This window comes from Mustela nigripes, chromosome 14 (genome assembly GCF_022355385.1).
Source record: "Mustela nigripes isolate SB6536 chromosome 14, MUSNIG.SB6536, whole genome shotgun sequence".
In the NCBI taxonomy this organism is placed as follows: Eukaryota; Metazoa; Chordata; class Mammalia; order Carnivora; family Mustelidae; genus Mustela; species Mustela nigripes.
This window is the reverse complement of record NC_081570.1, coordinates 8,212,477-8,236,765: the sequence shown is the minus strand read 5'-3', so window position 1 is coordinate 8,236,765 and position 24,289 is coordinate 8,212,477. Positions and strand designations below refer to the sequence as shown.

At 55.7% G+C, this 24,289-nt stretch overlaps 1 protein-coding gene across 1 annotated transcript in view; it reads right to left on the bottom strand.

Annotated features, from left to right (window-relative positions):
- Positions 1 to 1,797: 1,797 nt before the first annotated feature.
- DRAXIN (dorsal inhibitory axon guidance protein) overlaps positions 1,798 to 24,289 on the bottom strand; it is a 26,925-nt gene continuing 4,433 nt past the window's right edge. The window contains exons 2-7 of the mRNA XM_059375546.1: positions 16,117 to 16,577; positions 13,541 to 13,731; positions 12,085 to 12,196; positions 11,601 to 11,690; positions 9,915 to 10,004; positions 1,798 to 6,042 (exon numbers count right to left, since the gene is read on the bottom strand). Coding sequence (XP_059231529.1) covers positions 5,930 to 6,042; positions 9,915 to 10,004; positions 11,601 to 11,690; positions 12,085 to 12,196; positions 13,541 to 13,731; positions 16,117 to 16,567 — 1,047 coding nt within the window. The 5' untranslated portion in view covers positions 16,568 to 16,577 and the 3' untranslated portion in view covers positions 1,798 to 5,929. The remainder of the gene's footprint in view (positions 6,043 to 9,914; positions 10,005 to 11,600; positions 11,691 to 12,084; positions 12,197 to 13,540; positions 13,732 to 16,116; positions 16,578 to 24,289) is intronic.

Sequence of the window (24,289 nt, the reverse complement as noted above, 5' to 3'; positions counted from 1 at the left end):
CCTCGCCCAATCAGTTGATGCCATTAAAAGCAAAAGCTGAGGCCTCAGAGATGTGGTCTGGAGACTATAGTACCAATTCCTGCCAGCCGGCCGGCCTGCCCTATGGATTTCAGACTTACTAGCCCTTGCCATAATGTGAGCCAGTTCCTTAAAACAAATCTGTATAAATATTTATCGAGAGAAGAGATCATACAAATACACAGACATATGTAAAGATAGATAAATACAAATTCCATTGGTTCTGTTTCTCTGGAGAACCCTGGCTGATACACCCCCAGTCCAGCTACCCGATCCCCTGAGTGCAGCACCCAGGCCGCCAGCAGAGAAATCCCTGTGGCCTTGGGTTCGACTGACCTTGACTCCTCCCTGGCAACTGCTCTGACCTTCATGAGTAGAGAGGGATTTGAGTTGACGTCCCAGGACAGAACAGTTTTTAAAAGTCTAGCATACCTTTCTGCAAAACGTGTTACCCAGGAGTCAGCAGTATAGCGTAGGGGGTTGGCGAACTACGGATCATGGGCAGATCCAGCCTGTCGCCCTTCTGTGTGAATAAAATTTTACCGGAACACACCCGCGCTCTGTCATTTGTGCGTATCCATTTCCAGTGTTGTCTGACTGCCGTGCACTACGATGGCAGAGCTGGGCAGCTGAGCCAGCAAGGGAAGGACTCTTGAGGCTCCTATGAAAGGGGGCTTCTGGGCTCCGTTCCCTAGAACCATCCCCCAGCGAGAGGCTCACCAGCCACCTGGAGGCCTGAGTGGGGAGGAAAGTGAGTTCTCAGGAAGGTTTGAGGATGCAGTTCTCAAACCTAGGGCAGGGGGCTCATCAAACATGCAGCTTGCCAAGCCGCACCCTTAGAGATTCTGAGTCATAGGCACGGGAGCTTGGAAGTTTGGGTTTTCTCCCCCAGAGAATCCTGTTGCTGGGAATCCTCGGCCTGTGTTTTGGGACACCCAGGATTCCCAACCATCCAGGCTGCAGAATCTGGTCCATCAGTGGTGTCTGGGCTGCGAGATTCCCACAGGGACAACAGGCCCTTAAGGGCCTCCCATGTCTGTGGTCACCCTGGCCCGCAGGAGAGTCTGGGCCCTGGCTTGGCTTTAGAACGTGGAGCCACTCAGAGCCATAACACAGCCTCATTCTGTATTACAGTCAGCCAGGCCTAGCAGGGCCTGGTCAGCAGAGATAAGAGATGGACTTCCTGGTGCTAAGCCAGCCTCCCCACCCACCCCACTGCCAATGCATGCCCTTTCCCAAGACGGCACCTGAGCCTGCCCAGGCCCCAGCGGCGTCAGCTGGTGGCACTTTGTTCCTCCCCATCCTGCTGAAGGTGGCGTCTGCTTTTCTCTGCACGTGGCCGCCCAGGTCCCGAATGAGGCGAGCCTGCTGGGACTAGTCTTGTCATCTCTTTGGGACTTCAGCTGCCCCAACCCTAAAATGGAGAGGGAGGTCAAGATAGGGAATTCCCACCAAGAGCTCTGGTTGAAGGAGAAGGATGAGGGCCAGGTGAGGATAGAGACTCTGACTGGTTTACGGCCGAGCTCAGAGCAAACGCTCCAAGATGTGGCGGAGGAAACACTAGGCTTAGGGTCCCCTCCAAATGCCCTAAGCGTGTTCCCCGCCTGCACACACAGATCATCTCTGGGAGAGGCAGACAGAAACACGAAGGCAGCTAATTAACCATCAGCTCTTTATTTACAGCTCAAGAGAACACATGCAACACGCCATCACAGGACTACAAGGGCATAGCACCCCCCTCCCCCTCCTGCCCCACACTTTATAGAAAAAGTTCCCAAGAGTCAGAAAACCCAATGACTGCGGTGAGGCCAGTCCAGGGGCTCCACCTGATTTCCCCTGAAAACAGACCACTTCCAGCCCAGGGGGCAGGGTCCTAGAGCCTGGGAGTTGGTCACTGCTGGTTATTAACCAGGCAAACTCGATCTCAGATTTGCCAACTCACACCTGAATGTAAAGTCCCTGACCATCCAACTTTTCTGTTTCCTCTTAGGAATCCTAGACCTGGGTCTCTCAAACTTGATTGTGCCCAAGAACGGCTTGGGGACTCGGTAAAATGCAGGTGGCTGCACCCCACATTCTGGTTCAGCAGATCGGGGTCGGGGCCTGGCACTCCTGCTGAACTCCCCAGTGATGCCCTCTCTGCTGCTGGTCCAGGAGCACACTCTGTGGGAGGAGGGACTAGGAAGCCTTGTGCACCCAGAAGAAACTGGATCGGACTACCTGTCCTGACTTAGAATTCAGAAAACACGCTCCCTGCAATGAAATTCCTTGGTTTTGCAAATCAATTCCTGCTGCCCCCTCCCTGACACACACACACACACACACACACACACACACACACACAGGCACACATGCACTCCTGTCCCCCGTGAGAGGAAAGGTCCCCCCAGAGGTGATGGTGCCAGACCCACAAAGTCCTACATGGTTTGCTTTCCTGGCTCCTTCAGTGTCCCTCCCAGCCCCCACTTTCCCCGCTGTTCTGTTGTCTTATAAACATGTTCCTTGCAGTTCTGACTCTCCTGCTGCAAGACAGACCCCATCCCAGGGAGCTGGGCGCCCACCCTCTCAGGAGTAGATTTGATTGGGTGGGGTGAATATGGCTTCGAGCAAGGATCCATCTCAGCGGTGGAAGGGGGTCGTGGCTTTGGGATTTGACTTGTGGTTCCGTCACCCCTCAAGGGGCAAGCAAAGCTGTCACTTTCCCATGAGGCTCGGCTCTCATGTCCTGTGCCCCTCAGCCTATTCCCAGCAGCGGCTCTTGACATGGCAGGACCAATCCCAAAAAGGAGTCCCGTGGGAACCAAGCAAAACTCTGGGGAATGGTGTGCGACTCCGCAGAAGGAATGCAGGAGGACACAGGCCGCCCGCCCAGCAGCTACTGGTTTCCACTTGGTCTCCTGCTCAGCTCTCCCTCTGGTAGTATTTTTTTGAAACTCATGAATTCCCTCCTCCTGCTCTGCCTCCGTGCCCCGGATCTGAACCTGCTGCCTTGGGCTGAGCCCAGAACAGTTTTCCAAACTTCTCTGATCCCAGAACTCCACTCTCTCTTTTCTAAAGGAGCATCTCCTGGCCCCAGGATTCCTGGGAATGGAGCCTAAACTGTGACTTTGATGGATCATTGTCACAGAACAGACCACCTACTAAAATTATCCTAGAAAAAAAATCAGCCAACACTGGGAGCTTATTCTGTGCCTGGCATTGTTCTAAACATGCTATGAGGATTTTATCTTTACTTCTCACAACATCCCTATGACAGGAGAGTCATTGTTCCCATTTTACAGATGAAGAAATTTAAAAAAAGTAACTTGCCTAAGGCTGCCACGGTGGTGAGAGGTGGAACAGGCAGTTTGCCACCAGTGGCATTCCCATGGTCAGAGCACGAGGGCAGAGTTCATGCCCAGCTGTACATTGGAGTTGTCTGGGGGGGCCTTGAACACACACGATGCCCAGACACAACCCAGAACAATGAAACCATCACCTCTACCTGGGCCATCATCAGTACCTTTGAAAGTTCCCTAAATTATTCTAACGTGCAGCCAGGTTTGAACCCAGTGGGCTAGAGCAGGAATCTGCCAACTATGGCCCATGGGTCAAATCCAAACCGCCACCCGTTTTGGGGTAATCTGCAAGTTAAGAGAGGTTTTTACGTTTAGTAATGGGTTTTCAAACACCGAGATGTGAACGTGATACGAAATTCACAGCTGAGCCTCCATCAGTAGTTTTATGAGAACACAGCCGAAATCATTTACCTGTCCTTTACGGTAAAAGTTTGCTGAATCCGGGATTGGGGGGTATTGACTTCCCTACTAGCCAAGGAAATCTAAGACAGAATTAAGGCAGAACTTCCGGTCAGAGAGGTTTGTTAAACACTGGGGGGAGGGGGGCTTTGGGATCCCCAGCTCTGGGGTTAGGAGCCTTTGTGACCACCCACCTTTGCGACCTCAAAATGAAGGTGGCTGGGACAAAGAGCTAGGCCCTGAAGGTCCAAACGTGGAACTCCCCTGCTAGACAGGGATCATTTCATGGGGTCTTTCAGCTTTGTCTTGACCTTCTGTGCTTTCCACGGCTGTGGCCCTAGGGCCATCTGAGCTGCTACCCCCCAGACTTAAGCAGCCTACTCCACTTAGGGTTCTAGCACAATCTCCAATCAGCCACCCCCAGTGAAAAACACGGCATGGGTGTTTTCTGGTGCAGTCTTAGACAAAACTGCTGGGGGGTTTGATTTCCAAACAGCCGGCTTTGATCTCTTCCATTCCTTGCCCCACCTTCACCCCTAAGATTCCTTTGCGCATAGAACTTGACTAAGGAGACGTGAGCAAGGATATTTCGTTTCTCTTTGATCCGTCTGCTTTGCTTGGTGCCAGACCCCTGACCCTGACTGAGTTTCCCAATGGAGTAAACAGCCCTGGCATCGCGGGTGTGGTCCCCCCGGCAGGCGTCCAGGCCAGCGAGGAATTTGGATGGGGAAGGCTTTTGTTGTTTGCAACCTGGTTTGCCCTGGACCAGAGGGCTGACCAGGAGTGAGGTGCCAGGAGGGGTGGGTGGCTGGGTTTAAGTGGCTCCTGAAGTGGCCCTTAGAGCCCGATCTGCTGGGGCAGATGTTCTGGATGGGCATCGTGGGTGGGTCTAGCTTGTGGGGGCCAGTTAGTTTCAGACAACACCTGAACCTCAGAGGTGCGCCAGTGCATCAGGAGGCTCTGCTGCAGAAGTGTGGGATGGGGTGGGGGGTGGTCTAGAGACGGTCTGTGGGAGGCCTGGAAGCCACTAAGGCAGTATGCAAAGTGGGCGCACATGCACAATGCGTGTATTTTTTGAGCCCACATCAGCATTCGATTCTCGAAGGGCATGAACTACAGAAACTAAGGAAGCGATTGGGGTAATGTCAAAGTGCGTGTCCTGGGACTGAGTGAGCAGAGCCACCGAAGTAGAAGAAACAGCACTGTCGCTTCTTCCAAACACATCTCGTCTCATATTACCAGCTCCCAGAGGGCAGCGGCCAATCTTCCCAAATCATGCCTTCCCAGCAAGCAGGGGCTTAATGCATGCTTTGTTTGTAAAGATGATACAACTTTGTCCAGGGAGGGAAGGGAGCAGCCCGTAACTGCAGATCTCACCACCGTGAAGGGAACTCCCAGGGAACGTTTCTCTCTCACTGAAGGCCATGGAGAACCTGGAATAAGTCTGTGGTTGTGGAGAGGCAAGGATTTGGGCCCCGGAACCCGACAGGTGCAGCATTTACTCCCTAGGACCTGGGTGCTCTCAGGGGGCTTCCCTAGCGGCAGCATGCCCCCAAGAGCTTGTTAGAAGCGGGCCCACCAGACTCTGCATTCTAGCCAGATCCCAAGGATTCTTACACAGGTTTAGGTTTGAGGGGCATCCATCTGGGACCCTGGACAAGTCCTAACCAACTCTGCCTCGGTTTCCTCACTGGTAAAAGGTTAGTAATGCATCCTTTGAAAGGTCACTGTGGTAACTAAATGAGATAACGCATGGCACGCATTTAGCACAGCGCCTGGTACATACAGGTGCTCCCCACGCATCTCCTGGGATTCTCTGTCTCTCTGCGGCAGTTTGCCTTCCAAGGCGCTCAGAAGTCTCTTCGTTCTTGGACTTGAAGCGGTTGCAGTGCGGAGGTTGGGCAGTAGAGGGCGCTCTGGACATTGCCATCCGCGGAGCACCGGGCCACCGGGAGGCGCAGGCCGTGCGGGTCCTCCGCGGGCGGGGAGGTGGGCGCAGGTGTGCGGCAGTTCGGCGCCCGGGGCTCCCTTCCCGGGGTGAGGGTCCGGAGCTCGAGCCTGCAGCCTCGGTCATCCGGTGCCCCACCTGATCTCCCACTGCTAGTTCTAAACAAGTCGCTCGGCTTCTCCGAACCTCCGCGCGGCCGGTGGGGAGGCGCCTCCCCGCAGAGCCGCTAGACGTTGATGAAGGATCCCTGGTCGCCGTTGGCCGTCTCGGGCTCCACGCAGCGCCCCTTCCTCCGTGTGACCCTGCGGTTCCTGTGGAATTTGGCGTAGCAGCGCAACCCTGAGCGGAGAGAGGCCAGGGGGTCAGGAGTGCCCACCGCCAGGGCCCTCCTCCCCTTCCTTCCTTGAGCTCTCGGGGACCCTGTGCACCCTCTCACCACCACCCTACGCTGCCTGCAGCCCACCCAGCGCAGCCTGAATGGCCTTCAATAAGGCGATCGTTGGGGGAGAAGGGAAGGATGGACAGACGGAACCCAGGGGCTGTCCAGGGCCCCCAGACTACTCTGTGTGATGCTGTAATGGTGGATACCTGTTACCATGCATTTATCAGAACCCGCGGAATGCACAGGGCAGAGAGTGAATGCGAATGCGGATTATGGACTTCGTCAACGTTGGTTCCTCCATTGTAAAAACCGAACCAAATAGTGCAAGTAATAGCAGAGGAACCGTGCATGGAAAGAGGGTTTAGGAGAGCAGTGTTTGCTATGCCACATTTCTGTAAATCCGACACTGCTTTAAAAAAAAAAAAAAAAAAAAGTCTCCTAAAAAAAAAACTTGTAAAGGAATGCAGATTCTGCTCTCCCTATAAAACCTGTGGCTCCCCCTTGTACTCAAAAGGAAATCCAAACTTCCTACTCTGGCTTACAAGACCCCCTGGGACCTGGACCTGCCTCCTGTCTGCCCTCTTCACTTCCCACTCGCCTCTTCATGAGCTCCAGCCACACTCAGTCTTCTTGCTTTTCCTCAATCCCCAGCCATGTTCTGCCTCAGGGCCTTTGCACTTGCTTTTCTCTCAGCCAAACTCTCTTCCCCAAGCTCTTTGCATTGCTGGCTCCTTTGTGGCTTCAGGACTCAAAGACCCTCCCTCCCTGACCACTCAAACGAAAGTCAGTGTGGCCCTTGTGGCCTACCAGCGGGTGGGTTTCAGAGCTGAAGCTCTCTCTGTCATGACCACAGGCATCCCCTGAGATACATGGGTGGATGTATTTTTCATTTGAGGCCTCAGAAGGCCACCTCCTCTTGGTGGTGGGGGCAAGAGATGTGAGTGTGGCCTGAGCAATCCCTACAGTTCGGGTTAGGAGTTGGTCCCAGGGTCCCAGGAAGACGGGACATTGCTGCTTGAAGATTCACTTATGTCGCTACCAAGAGAATAAAGGAAATGCTGTGAAGTTTGTGCTTAGGGGCCTAGAATTTACAACTGGGTCACTGGGCATCCAGTCCTGAGGTCACACAAGTGACACTTGGAAAGGGGCAGGGGATTCATGAGCAGGAGTGCCTGGTTCCTGCAGAAGCCCTTCCAGAACCCTCTACAACCCAGGCTAGCCTTGACTGCCAGACTTCAGCCCTGGGCCCTCAGGAGTCCTCAGGACTCTTGCTCCTCCTGAGGGTTCCTGGCATCACCTAGATCCCTCCAATGTGGCATCTTGGTGACCAACGTCCTCCTGGACCAGCTTTAAGGAGCTGCCTGAGTTGTCATTTCCATTCTTCTTCCTCTTCCTTTTTTTTTTTTTTTTTTAATGGAGCCTGAGTCTCCAGGGAGGAGGCAACAGTCTCCTCCAGGATCGGGGACAGCCAGAGGGATCAGAGGAAATGAGCAGATGTGGCTTTGGGTGCAGATATATGTTTTGGGTGTCTGGAAAGCTGCCCCCTCCCACCCAAGGTCCAGGGGAGGAGAGGGCAAGGATTCCTGGACTCAGCAGGGCCACACCCGCCTCCTCTGGGCACCAGGGTTGGACCTGGAGGCCAAGGACTGTGATTGGGCCTCAGCACGGTTCTGGCCCCTGTGGACTAGCGTGCCCTCTGGCCCACTCCACACCCCAGTTTCCCACTCTGTAAAGTGGGGCCCCAACCATACGCACAGGTAACAGAAGGTCGTTTTCCAGCATCTCCCGCCCCTCTCAACCCTGCCCACTTCCATCCACTCCTGCCCCCCGGAGTCCTGCAGCCGGACCACGTCACTCTCCAGTTTAAAGCCTGCCTGTGACTTCCAATTATAAATCAAACGAAGCTGACAGGGAGGATCACACAGGGAGGATCCTGTGTGATTCTCCCTGCCAGCTTCTCCCCACCGGCCCTGAGGCCACCTTCTTGGCTGGCCACTGTGTGCCAGGCCCACTGAAACACGCCAGCCCTATTCCTGCCCGAGCTCTGGGCCTCTGCCCTGCTTCTTGCCCAGGGCTCTCCCTCCTTCTCCGCAGCCCTATCCTCAGCTGGCTGGTTCTGCTGCCCTTCCTGTCCAGTCTTTCTAAAACAACCCTGATTTCTCATCAGACTGCCCTGATTTTCGGTACAGCCCTTATTTCTTTCTGAAGACATATCACCTCCGGGGCACCTGGGTGGCTCAGTGGGTTAAAGCCTCTGCCTTTGGCTCAGGTCATGATCTCAGGGTCCTGGGATGGAGCCTCAGGTCTGGCTCTCTGCTCAGCAGGAAGCCTGCTTTACTTCCTCTCTCTCTGCCTGCCTCTCTGCCTACTTGTGATCTCTGTCAAATAAATTAATAAAAATAATTTTTAAAAAAGACATCTCATCTTCTGATTTGCTTACTATCTGCACATCTCACTCGAATGGAATCCAGGGTGGGGGGCGGTTTGCCTGTTCCCTTTGCCACTGAATCTCCAGTCTCCAGAACAGTACCAGACACATCGTGATCACTCAGTAAATATTTCTTGACTGACTAGGCTCAAATGACTTTACTGCTTTCACAGCAGATCATTTTTGAGGCTCTTAGGAGCAAAAACAGGGCTCGTATCTTAGGATGGCTAATAGAAGGACCAAGACCAAATTCTCCAACTCAGGATGTGTGAGAAACCAATTAGCTACTGAATGATATCGAGTAATTACTGTTCGTGGGTGTTGGCTTGTTTTCCTTGAGAGAGAGACTGTGTGTGCGAGCAGTGGGGAGGGGCATGGAAGGGGGAGGAGAGAGAGAATCCCAAGCAGACTCCACACTCAGCACGGAGTCCAACACAGAGTTCAATCCCCCGACCCTGAGAGCACGACCTGAGCTGAAATCAAGGGTCGGACGCTGAGCCGACTGAGCCACTCAGGCGACCGGTATTTTATTTTTCAGAGAGTACTTATCTTTTAGAGATATATACTGAAATATTCACAGATGAATGATTGGCAAACTCCCCAGAGTTGCTTCAAAATCATACTGGAATGGGGAACGGAGTGGGGGAGAGGCGGCCCAGACTGGCAGTGAGCTGGTATGTATTGAAACTGAATGATGTGAAATGGGGGCTTCTTATTTCAAACATGAATATCTGAAGTTTTTCAGAATATAAAATTAAAAGTATTCCCCAACTTTTCTAGCTGTGTGAGTATGGGCAAGTCGCTTAACCTCTCTGTGCCTCAGTGCGTCCAGGTATGAAATGGGGGTGATAAGAACTCCTTTCTCAGGATGGTGGTGAAGATTATTGGAGATAAGAGGAGTGAAGTGCCGGGCACAGAGCCTGGCACGCTGGGCCACACCTGGGCAGGAGGACATGCCCGCCGCAGGTGGGAGGTCAGAAGAGTTAAGGATGGAGACAGCCAAGTGCATCCCCCCTGCAACCCCCGCCTCCCGGCCATGACCCGGCTGGGAGAGCCCCGCCCCTCATTCTCACACTTGGAATGCCTCCCCTGGGGTAGAAGTCTGGGGTACCAGCCCTCTCAGATGTGATCTTATTTAAAGAGCTGTGCTCCTCTTCTCCCTTCCCCCACCCCCAGATCCCAGGAGAGTGTGCCAGCTTGTATTTCAAGAGGCGAGAAAAGCAAATCTGAGAAACGATGCCAGGAATCGAGACTAAATGAGTTCACAGATTGGAAGGCACCGAGCAAAGCTGGTCCACTGGGACGTCTTGGCCTCCTTTCCATGCAGGTGCAGCGTGGAGGAGCAGGGGCTTACTGGCTCGGGAGCACGGGGGACCCCCTCCCTGGAGAGGGTGGGCTTACCTTCCATGCACATGCAGTCATCAAAGCATTTGTTGTTAAGGCCACGGTTGTGGGGCGTGCAGAGATGCTCTCGCAGCTCACAGCAGGTGCCTGTCCACACAGCAAGCACACGGTCAGGCTCAGCCGGCTGCCCGGACCCTCCCACCGACGTGCGCACAGTCCCGCCGGACAGGAGATCCATCATCTCTGTGCCGGGGCCGTGGCCTGGCAGGGTGGGCCATCTGGTGCCCAAGGCTCCCTACTGCGACCACTGATGGATATCATGGCCAGGGCCTCCCCGCCCCGGGGGCCGGTGGCAGAGACCCCAGCTGCCCCAGATGGGCAATTGATAGATCATGGCGGAGCGAAGGCAGCGTGGGCTGCCCTCCCAGGGAGAGGGGGCAGAGCAGCGTGTGTGTGTGTGTGTGTGTGTGTGTGTGTGTGTGTGTAAGTAATCAGCTTGGAGCTGGGAGGGGCCTCGGGGATCATTGCTGCCAGCATCTTCTTTGACAGATGGGGAAACTGAAAGCCCAGGGGAGCAGCAGGAGGGCCCAAAGGATGCCCCAGGGAGGCTTGAGGATGGGGTTTCCCCCCACTCAGACCCGGCCAGCTCCTAGGGTGACTGCCCAGTTGGCCCAAACTCAAGCCTTTTCTTTCTGCTCAGGGTGAAAACGATGGCTTGGAGAGGAAGCAGCCTGTCCGGGAGCTGGTGGTCTGCCTTAAACAGTGCGAAATTGCTTCTTTGGTTGCTGTTCTGTGGAATATCCCGGCCGCTGAATTAACCACCATGGTACTGTGGAAGTGGGCCGCTTGGGTCTCCCGCACCAACCCCCTCTGCCGCAGCCCTGTGCTGTCCAGAGGTGAGGACAGCAGTGAGCTGGCGGCCTCCAGCTGTTAGCACCTTTAGGGCTGGGCCAATGGCACCCTGGTTCCCCAGCAGCCCAACCCCCCTAGCAAGGGGACCAAGGCCTGGGCAGTCCTGCCCAATGTGAACTCCATCAGCAGGCCACCCTGCTCCGGAGCTCCCCGCTCGGGCTGGCTGAGATTGCACCCCAGGTTTCTGGGTCCATTCCTGCTTCCTCCCCACTTTTGCCATTCACAGGCTTTCCGTCTTCCCCCAGAATAAACCTTCTGCCCTTGGACTCCCACCTCGGTCTCCACTTCCCAGGGGTCCAAACTGACCCAACAAGGGCCAGCAGTTTAAGACATTAGTTCCAACATCAGGCCCCTTGTTTATAGACTGTATGATGGGCACAGCTGCTCTACAGGGAGGATGTGATGATAGCACCCCCCCCCCAGCCCCCTACAAGGCCCCGCAGTGTCATAAGGGGACAAGGACAGAATTAAGCCCAAACAGGTGTTAAGAGGAAGAAGTCGAGGGAGGGCTGATCCTGACTTGAGACAGCATGGGGCTAGGGTGGAGAATCACACAGACCCAGGTTTGAGTTACCTCCTTGCTGTGTGACCTCAGCCAAGACACTTAGGCTCTCTGAGGCTTGGTTTCCTTGCCTGAACCCTGGGGATGAGAGGCGCCCTTTCTCTGGGTTGCTGTGAAGATTTACTACAGTATAACAGCAAGTCTCAGTAGAGGGGTAGCCGTGATTGCTATCACTTGTCCTCCCCCAAAGGCCCTCACCCCTGTGCAGGCTCTTCCCCCCACCCCCCTGCACCAGCCTCCTGCCCTGATCCTGGGTGCTGCTTGGGTACCTGGCAGGCAATCTTGGTGATGGTCGCATGGTTCCCCTTCAGCGGGTGATGTCTCATTACCGTCGCTGGAGAATTTACCCCGGTGTTTCTCTGGGGACAAGAAGATGTGTCATCAGAAGCTGACGTCCAGCAGAGCAGAGGGACTGAGCACGGGGGCTCATACGGCCATTCGCGCTGTGTGCTGTGGATGAGACTCTCTACCTCTCTCTCTGCCTTAGTCTTCTCCTCTCTAAAATGGGATCAACAGCAGGATAGACCCAACAGATCGTTTTTCAGGGTAAAATGAGTTGGTAGAGGAAAACCTTTGGCCCTCGATCAGCGCTTGAGAATGGCATTGGTGTCCTGGGTGTCAGTCCCGGGTTAGACTCCATGCCTTTCTACTCTGGACATCTGTAGGTCAGGCTGGGCTCACTGGTCTCCCCACCGCCCCCCACCACAACAGAAGGGAGCCCAGGCATGGGGGTGGCAGGGGAGGTGGACATACCTTTCTTCTTAGCCGAGGGCCAGACTTCAGGTTTTAAGTCTTCATAATCGGTCCAGTCGAACAAGGCCATGTCCAGCGTGGGCATCACCTCCCCATCAGGCCTGGGCTGAGCCTACAGAAGGGGCATGAAGAGGAATGAGGTTGGAGTTCCCAACCGGTGGGGAGAGGAAATGTGGGACCTGGATCCAGAGGGCAAAGGAGGGACTCCTCAGGGGGTGGGGGAGTGGGATGAAGCTAAGCCGCTCACTTCCCTGCTGTCCCTTCTCTCCCCTGCAAAATTACTAGCTTTCTGTGGCACCGTGAGACCACAGCTCAGCTGGACTCACAGCCCTGGCCAGAGGTCTCGGGGCTGGATCAGCACATGGTAGGACATGGGCAATAAAGGCATCTTCTAGGGCAGGGTTCTCAACCGAGTGGCTTCTGCGGGGGCCTTGGACAGCATGAGACACTGTGTATTCCTTGGAGATGGTCCCCAGCTTTTATCAGACACGGGCGGGGCCTGGGTGTGGGGTGCCTGGCTGGCTCGGTCAGTGGAGCATGTGACTCTTGATCTCGGGGTTGTAAGTTCGAGCCCCACATTGGGTATAGGGATGACTTAGGAAAAAAATATCTCAAGGGGGGTATAAGACCCCAAAGGGAGTAAGAATGACCTGCTGCTTAAAAAGTCTGACTTCTTCTATACATACATACACTTTAGTGATCTGCAATAATTTTATTTGGAAAAAATTCAAAGCTGCAAAAGGGGTCCAAGCAGGATGCGCCTCTTGTTGAGTTTTCATTTATTCATTTGAGAGAGAAAGAGCGCGTGCACAGGAGCAGGAGGCAGGGGCGGAGGGAGCAGTAGAAACAAGATCCCCGCTGAGCAGGGAGCCCAATGTAGGGCTCGATCCCTGGACCCTGGGATCAGGACCTGAGCAGAAAGCAGATGCTTTACTGACTGAGCCACCTAGGTGTCCCGGGGACGTGGCTTTTTTTTTTTTAAGATTTTATTTTATTTATTTGACAGAGAGAGATCACAAATAGGTAGAGAGGCAGGCAGAAAGAGGGGGTAAGCAGGTTCCCCGCCAAGCAGAGAGCCTGATGCGGGGCTTGATCTCAGGACCCTGGGATCATGACCTAAGCCAAAGGCAGAGGCTTAACCCACTGAGGCCCCCAGGAGCCCCCCAGGGGCATGGTTCTAAAAATTCTTCTTCTCTGGACTGTTGGGTCTGTATGAAATTTTTCCCAACGTTCTGGCTCTTTTCCCTGGAGAGCCAATGTGCAGAGAGGGTCCTTGCCTTCTTGCTGCCCCTGGAGTGAGCCGTTAGGACCCCATTCTCCTGGACAGTGTCTGCTGGGGTGCACCCGACCTGGATGGGCATCAAGAGACCTGGTTCGGTGGTCTCAACCAAGTCCCTCCCACCCCCTGGCCTCAGTCTCCCTGCATATACTCCGAGGCTGTTCTGGGGCCCCTTACCTGGGGCCACAGAGATGTGACAGGCAGGATCAGGGACTCTTCTGTGGCGGGTGCTGCCTCAAAGGTGGTTAAGTAGAGGTTGGTGGGGGCCAGGCCGGTGGAGGACTCCTCCATCGTGGCATCCAGCGCCTGGTCTTTGGGGGGCTCTGCCTTCTTCATCAGGGAGCTAGGACCTCGGACCACGGCTCGGCCTGAGACACGGAGGGGGACACACAGGGGCTTTATCTGCTCACCGTCCTGGGTCAGCCCACAGCAAAACTCACGTTTCCAACGCCAAGCAAGGAGGTGGCAGGGACCATGGGACAAGCCATTGGCTCAGCCAATATTCCTGCTGCTCCCCTTCCTAGGGGGGTCGAAATGGGGGACTCGGGGTGGCAGGAAAGAGGAGGGAGGGAACGTCTTCAATGAACTTGTGGTGTTGCTGAGGGGACAGCCCAAGGATTCTCTCTAGAGCAATGTTCTCGCAAGTTCAAGTCCAGGTTGGTGGGTGCAGCCAGAGGTGCAACAAATGGAAACCAGTGGGACTAACCACAGGAGGCTTCCTGGCAGAGGTGAAGTCTGAGGAGGGGCGTAACGCGATGAGGCTAAGAGGCATTGCCGTAGGGGAGAAGACTGAGAAGGTAAGAGCTGCAGCTTCTCATGTATAAATGAGTCTTTCTATGTGGTGATAATCATCCCCCTGTTTATTAAGTACCTGCTGTGTACTGGGTCCTTGTCACATGCTGGGTCCTGCCCTACAAGCATTATTTCATCTAACCATCGTAGGAACTCTTAGGACATGGGTGCTCCTTCAGTTTCATCTACAGGGGAGGAAACTAAAGCACAGAGAGGTTAGGCAACTTGCCTCGGGACACACAGCTAGCAGACAACAGAGCCTGGATTCAAACCCAGGTCCATCTGAGTGCAAAGCCAGTGCTTTTGAACAACTAATGCTGCCTTCCAAGACCCATGGTCGTTGGGGTAGGTTAAGTGTGAGGGGGACAGAGTGTGCAGGGTTGGGGTGATCAGAACAAAGAGACTTCGAGAGAAGCTGGGGGACCTGGGCTCATCCTTGCCTCTCTTACTCAGGCAAGATCTGACTTTAAGATTGGTTGGGTCTGTTGGAGCTGCCTCACCCTCCAGAAACTAACCACAGAGAGTAGAAAGGGGACTTAGGGACCCCTGAATCCGCTCCATTCATTTTACAGAAGAGGAAACTGGGGCTCAGGCAACCGGAGCTCCACAGCAAGTCAGCAGGGCTGGGTCTGGCTTCTAGACCTCCACTGTCCCCTCCTCCACGCACCCAACACGCCGACTCCCTTCGGAGGGCCTCCTTGGCTTGACGGAGCTGGGGCCTGAGGCTGCGCCGGGATGAGTTCCTGCCTCAGGGATACCAGCGTTCCCTCCCCAACCTGACACTGACCTCCAGGGGTGGGAGGCTGAGTCTAAGCTGGGGTCTCTCAACTGGGTTCTGTCCACCTTGGGGGGAGGCCTCAGGAGGCCTGGCAGGGAAGCAAGCCCCTGCTGATGCAAGAGACGGGGGCCTGAGTCTCCATCACTCTCCTCCTACAGAATGCCTGTCCCATGTTTGTGAAACTTGGTCTTCCCCTGGAGGCTGTCTGGTCACCTGAAGCCCAGGTTGCCTGGTGGTCTTGGGGCAGGGGGAGACAGGAGGAGCCACGTGGACAGAGCAGCTGGGGTGTGTTTGTTCAAGGACTGAGTGGGCAAAGGGAGGGGGCAGCTGGGGCCAGGGACAGCGGGGCCCTCACAGGGATTTGGGGTTGTGGGGAGACCTAAAAGAAGGTGAGCAGGGCTGCTGGGGAGCACCTCAAGAGACACGCAGGGCAGAGGCCAGAGGGATAAGGACACCACGTCTCTCCCTGGGTCATCTGCATCCGGGTCAGGGGCCGGCGATTCCCACGTCAAGAGCAAGTTGAGAATTAGCTACGTTCATTGTCCCTAATGCCCGCTAGACACCATTCTAAGCACCTAAATCATCTATGAATCGGCCCCGGGGGTGGATGGGGCCATTATCCTCATTTTGCAGAGGGAGAAACTGAGGCACAGAAAGGCGACTTGCACAGGGCACCCGGCCAAGAAGTGGTAGAGTCGCAACCTGAACTTGGGCAGACCTAGCATCAGGGTCTAAACGCTTGGCCTCCGCTCCGGGCTTCCGAGTTGGTTAAAGGATGTGCTTGGAGGGCACCAAAGGAGAGCATCTCCATTCAGGGCCCATCGTGGGCTGGATTCAGGTCAGACCCAAGGTAGAACTTCCTGATGTAGGAGGATTGTTCATTGTGAAGATGGAGCTTCGACAGCTGTGTATCCCTCTCCCCCACGCTCTACCGCCAGGCTTCTCCCAGCTCCTTCCTCTTCCCAGGTCATTCTGACTTTTGAGAGACCCCTCCCCACTTCTAGGGGCTCGCTGCCTGCCCTCTTTGGGGGCTCTGAATATCTTGCCAGGGTTCTCACACTTCCCTCATGGCCTCCAGCTCCTGCTCGAGAGCCCCCTTGGTCATTCGGGTATGACCTTCCCCCATCCCCCTACCCCTCCCTTCTGGGGGCAGAACCCCACCCCCTCGCAGACCTCCAGCTACCTCTGTGCAGTTTCAACCTCTCCTTGCGTCTCTTGTGCTCCCTGCTGCGTTTCTTGACCCTCTCTGACCCGGGAGACTGGTCCTCCTTCTCAGGGTAGGGCAGCACCAAGCCTAGGAACAGCTCCTTGTCCTGCACCAGGCCTGCAGGACTCTGCCCAGGCAGCAGCTCCTCTGCCCCTGGCAGCCTGGAGGCCTGTCTGGTGGTGGAGACCACAGTTCCGTCCTGGGCCTGGCCAGGCATGCCTGGGCCCCGTTCCTTCTTGCCCAGGCCCCGCCGGCGGTGGTGGCTGGCTGGAGGCATCCACAGTGCTGGCTCCTGGAGGTCGACATGATTCTCAGGAAGGTTCCGAGCAGAGGTTCCAGGTCCCAGGGAGCCTGCCAGGCTCAGCTCCAGGAGCACCAGAAGGGCGAGGAACAGCATAGGGACAATGTGGATGCTGGGCCCAGCCATGAGCACTGGTCTGGAAGAAAAGTAGCATCGTGAGTGGGCAGCTCAGGAGCCCTCCTCTTCTTCTGCTTCCCCACTTCCAAGTCCCCTTGCCCACATTATTAGAGCCCAGTGTCTATCGACAGGGATGGATGGCGACTTTGCCCCCAGGGGACAAGACATTTTTTGTTGCCCCAGCGGGGCGGTGCTGCTGATTCCAGGGCCTGGGCCCAGGGATGCTGCTGGGCGCCCCCGAGTGCACAGGATGGCCCCAGCCAGGCGACCTGCTGGACTGGACAGACCACACTGCTAAGGCTGGAAAGCCCTGGTTTTTTGTTTTTAATTTTTTTTAAAAGATTTTATTTATTTATCAGAGGGGGGGGGAGAGCGAGCACAGGCAGACAGAATGGCAGGCAGAGGCAGAGGGAGAAGCAGGCTCCCTGCTGAGCAAGGACTGGGATCATGACCTGAGCCGAAGGCAGCTGCTCAACCAACTGAGCCACCCAGGCGTCCCGCCCTGGTTTAAATAGTATAAGCAACACCCAGGTTCCAGATGAGTCTAGAATCCCTTTCTCTGCACACACCTCTGCCCTTTGCCAAGTATCCCAGAACGAGCTGGGTTCTTCCAAGCTCAGAAACAGGACCATCATCCCGGAGGTTGACTCAAAGCGTAAATTCAAACAAACAGAACAGCCCCCTGAGCATGGGCCCCAGGCAGGAATCAGCTTTATCAGTGCTTCATGAGAATTTATGTCACTTTGTCCTTCCGACAAGCATCCAAGGTGGCTCCTGGTGTTTTCTGCAGCAGAAATGAACTGGCACTGCTGTGTCTGTGTTCTGGACCTGCCTCGCAGCTGCCCCGAGACAGCCCAGTCCTGTCCTCACTTCTTTCTTTCCCTCTAAGGGCCTGGCAGGTTCTGACCCAGCCCTGTCCCTGCTGGGGCTGCGGAACTCTGGAAGCCTGGCTCTGCCTCCTGCAGGTGGGGTCGGGGGTGAGCTGACCCTGACCTAACCTTAGGGCCACCCCCCCATTCTCTATCAGAAGTGGGGTATCCTCCTATGGGAGGAGGGAGTGACCCCTCGATGTCCCTCAGAGACCTCAGAGATAAGGCTCATGAGCCCCGTGGCTGGGGGTGGGAGGGAAGGCTACTGAAGTCCGGAGACCACCCCCTGCGGCCCTCCCCCACGACCCCCACCCTGCACCAGTTTCACGGCGTCTGGACAAGCTCAGCGCCAGGTTAGCCTGCTGATTGCATTTTTATGGCCTCCCCGGGCCTCCTATGTGTCCCATTAAGCTGGCAAAGGGGCTTACACAAACATTTCCTTGTGATTTGTGGCCAGGGGATCCCGCAGGGCGGAGGAAAGGCTGTGAGCCCGTGATAACTCCTAGCATCTCTCCCTCCAGCCCTCTCCCTCACCTCACCGCCCCCCTGCACCCCTACCAGGTTCACCTTTAGCCAATGCCCAGTGAGGCCCTGGGAATGGGCGGGGAGGGTGGGTGGGACAGGGAGGCTGGGGTCCCCGCCAGGCTGACCCACTCTGAGGAGGAGGAGGGCCGGAGGGCGGGGTGGGGAACAGCTCCGTCCACCTCGCCTGGTCCCCACCATCCTCTCTCCCGCCCCCCCTTCCTCCCAGCCTGGAGGTTGCTGGTCCCCTGCGAGGCCCAGGCCTTGTCCCCACCACTGCCCTCAGCTCTGCTCTTTCTAGAACCATGGGCTGAGAGAGAGAGTCTGTCATATCCCCTCACACCTTGGGAGCTGCCTGCGCGTTCTGGGAGAGCTGGGTGGCACCGTGGGGTGGCGCGGCGAGACCGCGCCCGTCTCATCACACAGCCTTCTGCTCCGAAGACCGGACACACCAGGCAGTCCCGGCCCCGCTGTCTTGGCCGCCTCACGGGCCATGCGCTGGTTCTGCCCCCTCAGCCTCACCTCCAGCCTTTCCCTAATGAGGGCCCTGGAGGCCCAGCTCAGGCGGCCAGGCCTGCTGCTCCGAGCTCCCGAGGCAGCTGGGAGAGAGGAGGGACCCATTCTAAAGGCCTGTCAGTCAAGTATTGTTCTGCTCCCCGGAACCCCTCAAACAGGGTTTCCAGGCCTCAGGCAGATGCAGGCCGCTCTCCAGACTGGTGTTGGCCAGATTTCGCTCTCCCTGTGGCTGAGAAAGGCTTGGAGGCTGTGTGGGATGCGGTCCCCCCCGCCCGCCCCAGCCCTTCTGTCTCGCAGGGACAATAGCCCCAGAGAAGCCCACAGAGCGGCCTCACAGGAGGGAAGCTTTGGAATCCCCCTCCCGCGGTGGGAGTCATCGAGGCAGGTCACTCTAGAAGCGCAGGAAGGGGCCAGGGAGGCTGGCTCAGGAGGAGGGGTGGGCAGGACTGCGGGCCTATATGGGCAGCGTGCTTGGCAGGAAGCCGAGGTCTGAGCCGTCTGAGCGCTGAGGACACCCCCTCCTCTGCAGGAACCCTGAGAGAGGAAGCCCATCCCACAGCCTCAGGCATCACAAGCCCACCCGTTGCTATCACTCGTGCTCTCTCTCTCTCTTGCTCTCTCTCTCACTGACACCCTGTTGCCAAGACTCTTGCAATGGTTGTGGGCCTGTTTAACATACCCCAACGATTTTCAGGACCATATTTGTTCCCTGCCTCCCTTTGCACCCCACAAATCATGCACAAGCCTGCCTGGGGCCAGCAAGAGGGGGATTTCGGGGTGCGGTGTGGACGGACCCGCAGGGAACCGTCTCTCTCCAGAGCTTCTCAGCACCATCCTGTCCCAGACCAGCCCATAGCGCTGACAGAGTCCTCTGACCCTGACCCTGACCCTCGCCTGCTTCCTTGCCTCCCTTTTGCCTTCCCATTCAACCATGGTCTCCTGACCTTGGCACTCGAGACCTTGAATAACGTGGCCCCGACCTGATTTCCAGCCTGGACTTTTTCCTCCCCTTCACAGCCAATAGAGACTATTTCCTGAGCCCCGAACACACCCCCTTCTTTCCTTTCTCGCTTGGGCTGTTCCCTTTGCCTGAAACAAGCTCTCCTCTCCACCCCCATCTCTCTCTGTCCGAATCCTGCCCATCCTCTGGGGTCCACCCCAAATGTCCTCTCCCCCAGGAAGTCTCACCAGTCCCCCAGTTATAAGTGCTCCCTGCCCGAGCTCCCACACAGATTTGCCCAGCTCTTGAAGACCGCCCGTGTGTGCAGTGTGTGTGCGTGTGTGTGCACGAGTGCATGCGTGTGTGTCTGTGTGTGTGGGTTTGAGAAAGATGGCTGGAGTGAGGGCTGGGATCCTGGCACCGCTTTGCCCCGGGACTACATGGAGCCCTCTCTCCAAGCCCGCAGGGTTTGTACGAGGATCTTGGCCCGGCCCGGCAGCCAAGATGCCAGCCAGGCAAAGCGCCAGCTCAGCACACGTGGGATGCTACAGAAGTCGTGCCAGGGATCCACAGTGATGAAGGGCTCCAATCCATTTCTGTCACTCTGGAAGCCGGCTGGAGGCAGCGTCACAAAGTGCCAGGCATCCAGGCAGAAAGGGGCAGCAGGTGCCCGCCTCCCCCGGACCCGTCAGCCCTGGACGCTTCTGCCTGTGGCTTGCTTGCTCACAAAGTCTGCTCTTCTGGGCCTGGGTTTCACCGCCTCCCCCGCAGCCTGGATGAGAGTTGTCAAGGGGCATCAAGACCGTCCACAGCCCAGAGATGGCCCTCGGTCCTCTCATAACTGAGATCTAAGTGACTCATTAAAAGCAAAACAAAACAAAAGCAAACGTAATCTTCGGAGTCTCCGCTTCCTGGGGAAACTCGGCTCTACATGCTGATCTCACCCACTTCTTACGGAGTCTTCTCAGCTGCCCCACACAGTGCACCATTTTCCACGTTTTTTACAACGAGGAAGCGGAGACTCTGGGGCGGGGTTGCTCAGTCACACATCCAAGATGATGTTACTCGGGATGCACTCCGGACAGTCCTTCACGCCACTGCCCGTGCAATAAGCTTCATCAGGGGTCCCCTGCCTCCCCGTCATAGTTGGTTATTGCTGCGAGTGCAGTCAGGGCCCAAGAAGGGGACAGGGCACTGTCGGCTGGGGACGGAGGGGAAAGAGCTGACATGTCCTGAAGCTGTCCCTGCACGCTGGGGATAGTTGACTTGTGAACTGTCCCCACCCAAAGGCTGCACATGCAAATGAAGGCAATTAATTGAGCCTGGAGTTGGCTTTGATTCCTGAGCCCCTCCCCCACCAACACCCTGGCATGTGGGGGCCGAGAGACTAGGAGGACTCTTGCCCCACATGCCTGGCCAACAACTGTGGAGCTGGGCTGCCGCTGGGTATCCCCGGACAGCTGTAGGACTCACATTCCTACCTTGTTGATCAGCTCACTCTGTGTGTTAGGGGATGGTGGGTTGGGGGCGGGGAGCAGGGGAGAGCTGGATGGGGATGGGAGGAGGGCTGGCTGCTGGGGATCTGGGCCAGGAATATCAGTGATGCTCTGACGGAGCTGAGGAGTGTGGAGCTCAGTCCAGGCCGTGAGCCAGACACCGACCCGCTGGGAGGACTTGGCCCCAGAACCTCTCTCCCTGACTTTGCATCTCCTCCTCACGTGGGAAAACAACACGTCGGAGCCCCCACGTTTGGTAGAGATGTTTCAGGGGTCCTTTAGATGTTCCGTTTTTAACGTCTCATTTAAAAAATATATTTTAAATTATTCTGAAAGCCAACTATTCTGGAGCAAAAACAGCAGATGCTCTCAGATGCCTTCTCTGCTCAGATGTGAACTCGAGCACAACTCGGGCTCCTGGGTCATTGAAGACTGTCCCCAGGACGCAAGGGGAACAGTTGCAAAGAAGAACTGTGACCATTTGCACCTACTTATGTATGCCCTCTGGGATTTTTCTGGCCGTGACCCATAAAGCCGGTTAGAGGCCCAGCCTCCTGGGGACAAGTGCAACCCACACCCACTGCATGCCTTCATATCGCGGGGGGTTGAGTTCTTTTTTTTCTCACTGATTCGCTTTAAGGCAGGATTGTAAATCGGGGGACATAAGGTTGTCACCTGGCATGTCTACGTAGCGGGCTGACTGCTTAGGAGAGCTTGAAGTTGTGTCTGCCTGAGACAGAGAAAATTGATTCTGGGAAGAGATTCTCGGTGGGGGTGGTGGGGGGACTCTGTTCATAGGACACTCCCTTTCTCAGTTTGATGGGTTGGGATTATGAATAAGATTCCATGGGAAATGATTTGCACTGCTCAAAAAAGTTGGGGTGAGGGGAGTGGAAGAAAAAGACCACTGGTCACAAGTTGGGTGTCCTAAGGGTCTTGTCTGCCTGGGAAGCCTGGGAATTTACGACCCACCTGAAGTGACAAGCCTTCTCCATCTGTCTGCCTATCTAACTGACAGCCCCCTGTGGGGAGCAGTGACAGGTGATATCCTCCAGGATCTGGAGTAGGGACCCAAGGTCTAGGACCATCTCCCGAGCAGCATGAACTCAGAGGACATATTGGCGCATGCTAAAAATTAAAGCACAATCATATGGTAACAACCCCATGCCAGGGCTGGCCCTCCCTCTCTCTTGTTCTTGGAGGAGCTCTGTCTATCTTTCTGTCCATCTCTCTAACGGTGGTTGACCCTCGGGCACCAGTGGGACCCAACCCCCAGAGCTGCTGGGATCCACCCTGGGACCAACATAGCGGTCTCTTTGGGATGATTCTGCTCTTCTGAGCAGCAGCCTCTGAGTGCCTCCCCCCCACCCCCCACTGCCCTGTGTCTCTGCTCCTGCTTTTCACTAAAACATTCTCTGCCTCACGGGTTGGTCAGAAGAACAAATCTGATTACTGCCTCTAAGGCTTAAAACTCTTTGGGGGACATTTTTGCAACCTATCCAATGGACAAGAGATGAACTCCTCAATGTATAAAAAGGTCTTCGGGCACCTGTGTGGCTCAGTTGGTTAAGCGTCTGCCTTCATCTCGGGTCATGATCCTACAGTCCTGGGATCGAGTCCTGCATCGGGTTCCGTGCTTGGCTGAGAGCCTGCTTCTCCCTCTCTCCCTAACCTTCCCCCTGCTTGTGCTCTCTCTGATTCTGCCAAATAAATCAATAAAAGCTTAAAAAATAAAGAGCTCTCACCTACTCCCAGCTCCTTGACACCCCCAGCCTGGGAGCCCTGGCAGTGACTACAGTCCTGGAAGCCTGGCTCAGTAGTGTTTAGGACAGATTTTGTTTGATGCAGGAATCATCTCTGGTTCTATGTTCCCATATGTCCATGAAGATTTTAGGAATGTCCTAACTTGGAACCCATCTGCCTGACTCCTCCCTCTGGTGCCTCCTCCTCACTAGGTTGGTGGCTTCCTGAAAGGGCTGGAAGTGGAGAATGGAGGAGCCATGCCCAGGCCCTCCTTCTGCTCTTCTGCTCTTAGCACAATGGGGCTGCCCAAGCTGGAGCTCTGGCTCGGGGGTCTTAGAGCTCATGGGAGCAGATTCCTGTCTTCTTTACAGGGAGCTGACTCCCCTAGGGCTGGAAAATGGGTAATTTTGCTTGTTCAATCAAAACCATTATAGCCTAGATTGTGGGGTGGGCAGGTGGCTTTTAAATTCCTGGGCTGGGCTCTTCCCAAGGCATTTTGGGACAAGATTTCACCCCTCTAGCTTACTCCCACCATCAGACCTCCTCATGAGTCATGATGTCCCTGTCTGTGCAATGGCATTATCAGCCTGTCACGACATAGGATTATTTAGGAAATCAGTATTTCTATGTGCTGCGTGTATAGGGGGGAAGGAGATTCCTCTATGCATGGAGCCCCAGTAGTGTGTAGGGGGTAGAAGGCAGCAAAGAGGAGTTCACTAGTGGGGTGCTGCCCTAGGGGGTGCTCACTGATGTTCTGGGGCCTTGACAGTCTTGAGCTAGTCCCTACCCCTCTCCCTGGGGGATAGGAAGGGGCGTCAGAAGAGCCAGAACCCTACCTACTCTTGCAGAGGACTTTAAGCCAATCTGGCCTCATGCAGAGGATGAGGCATCTTGACCCGTGAAGCGCCAGGGGCTGAGCATCGGGTGCTTTCTCTGCAATGAAGGCTGTGGGAGAGGGACAGTAGGAGGTCACCACTTGCTGAGCCCGCCTGTGTGCGGGACCTGGATGTGACGACAGCCTGGTCCAGTCTGAAGGAGGAAACCTGGTCTCTGCTCCAATAATTGCCGGTCAGAGTGGGGACACTAGGTCGGGCCCTAGGTCGGGCTCCCAGTGTGATGGGGGAGATCCAGGTCTTGCCTTGGAAGACTAGGAGGGAGGAGTCCTAGGCCGATAAGAGACACCGCTCCTGCCCACAGGGAGCCCTCAGCCCCGGACCCAAGGAAACCTGCCGTCTAAAGGGGCAGATCCAGTGATGCCCTTAGGGGTTTCCCAACCCGATAGGAGAGTTCCAGATCCGCCCTTGGAAGTTCCCAGAACATGGGGAAAACATATTCTTTGCTGGAGGGAGTTTTTAGTTTATGGGCAGACACAGTCGCCTGTGCTCCAGGTGTCCCCACTCTGACCAGGTGGAGAGGCTGCAGGTCTAATGAAAGAACAAGGCCTTAGGGGCCCCTAGGCAGTTCAGTTGGTTAAGCAACTGCCTTCAGTGCAGGTCATGCTCCTGGAATTCTGGGATCGAGTCCCCCAGCAGGATCCCTGCTCTGCGTGGAGTCTGCTTCTCCCTCTGACCCTACCCCTTCTCATGTGCACCCTCTCTCTCTCATTCTCTTTCTCAAAACAAAACAAAACAAAACAAAACAAAAC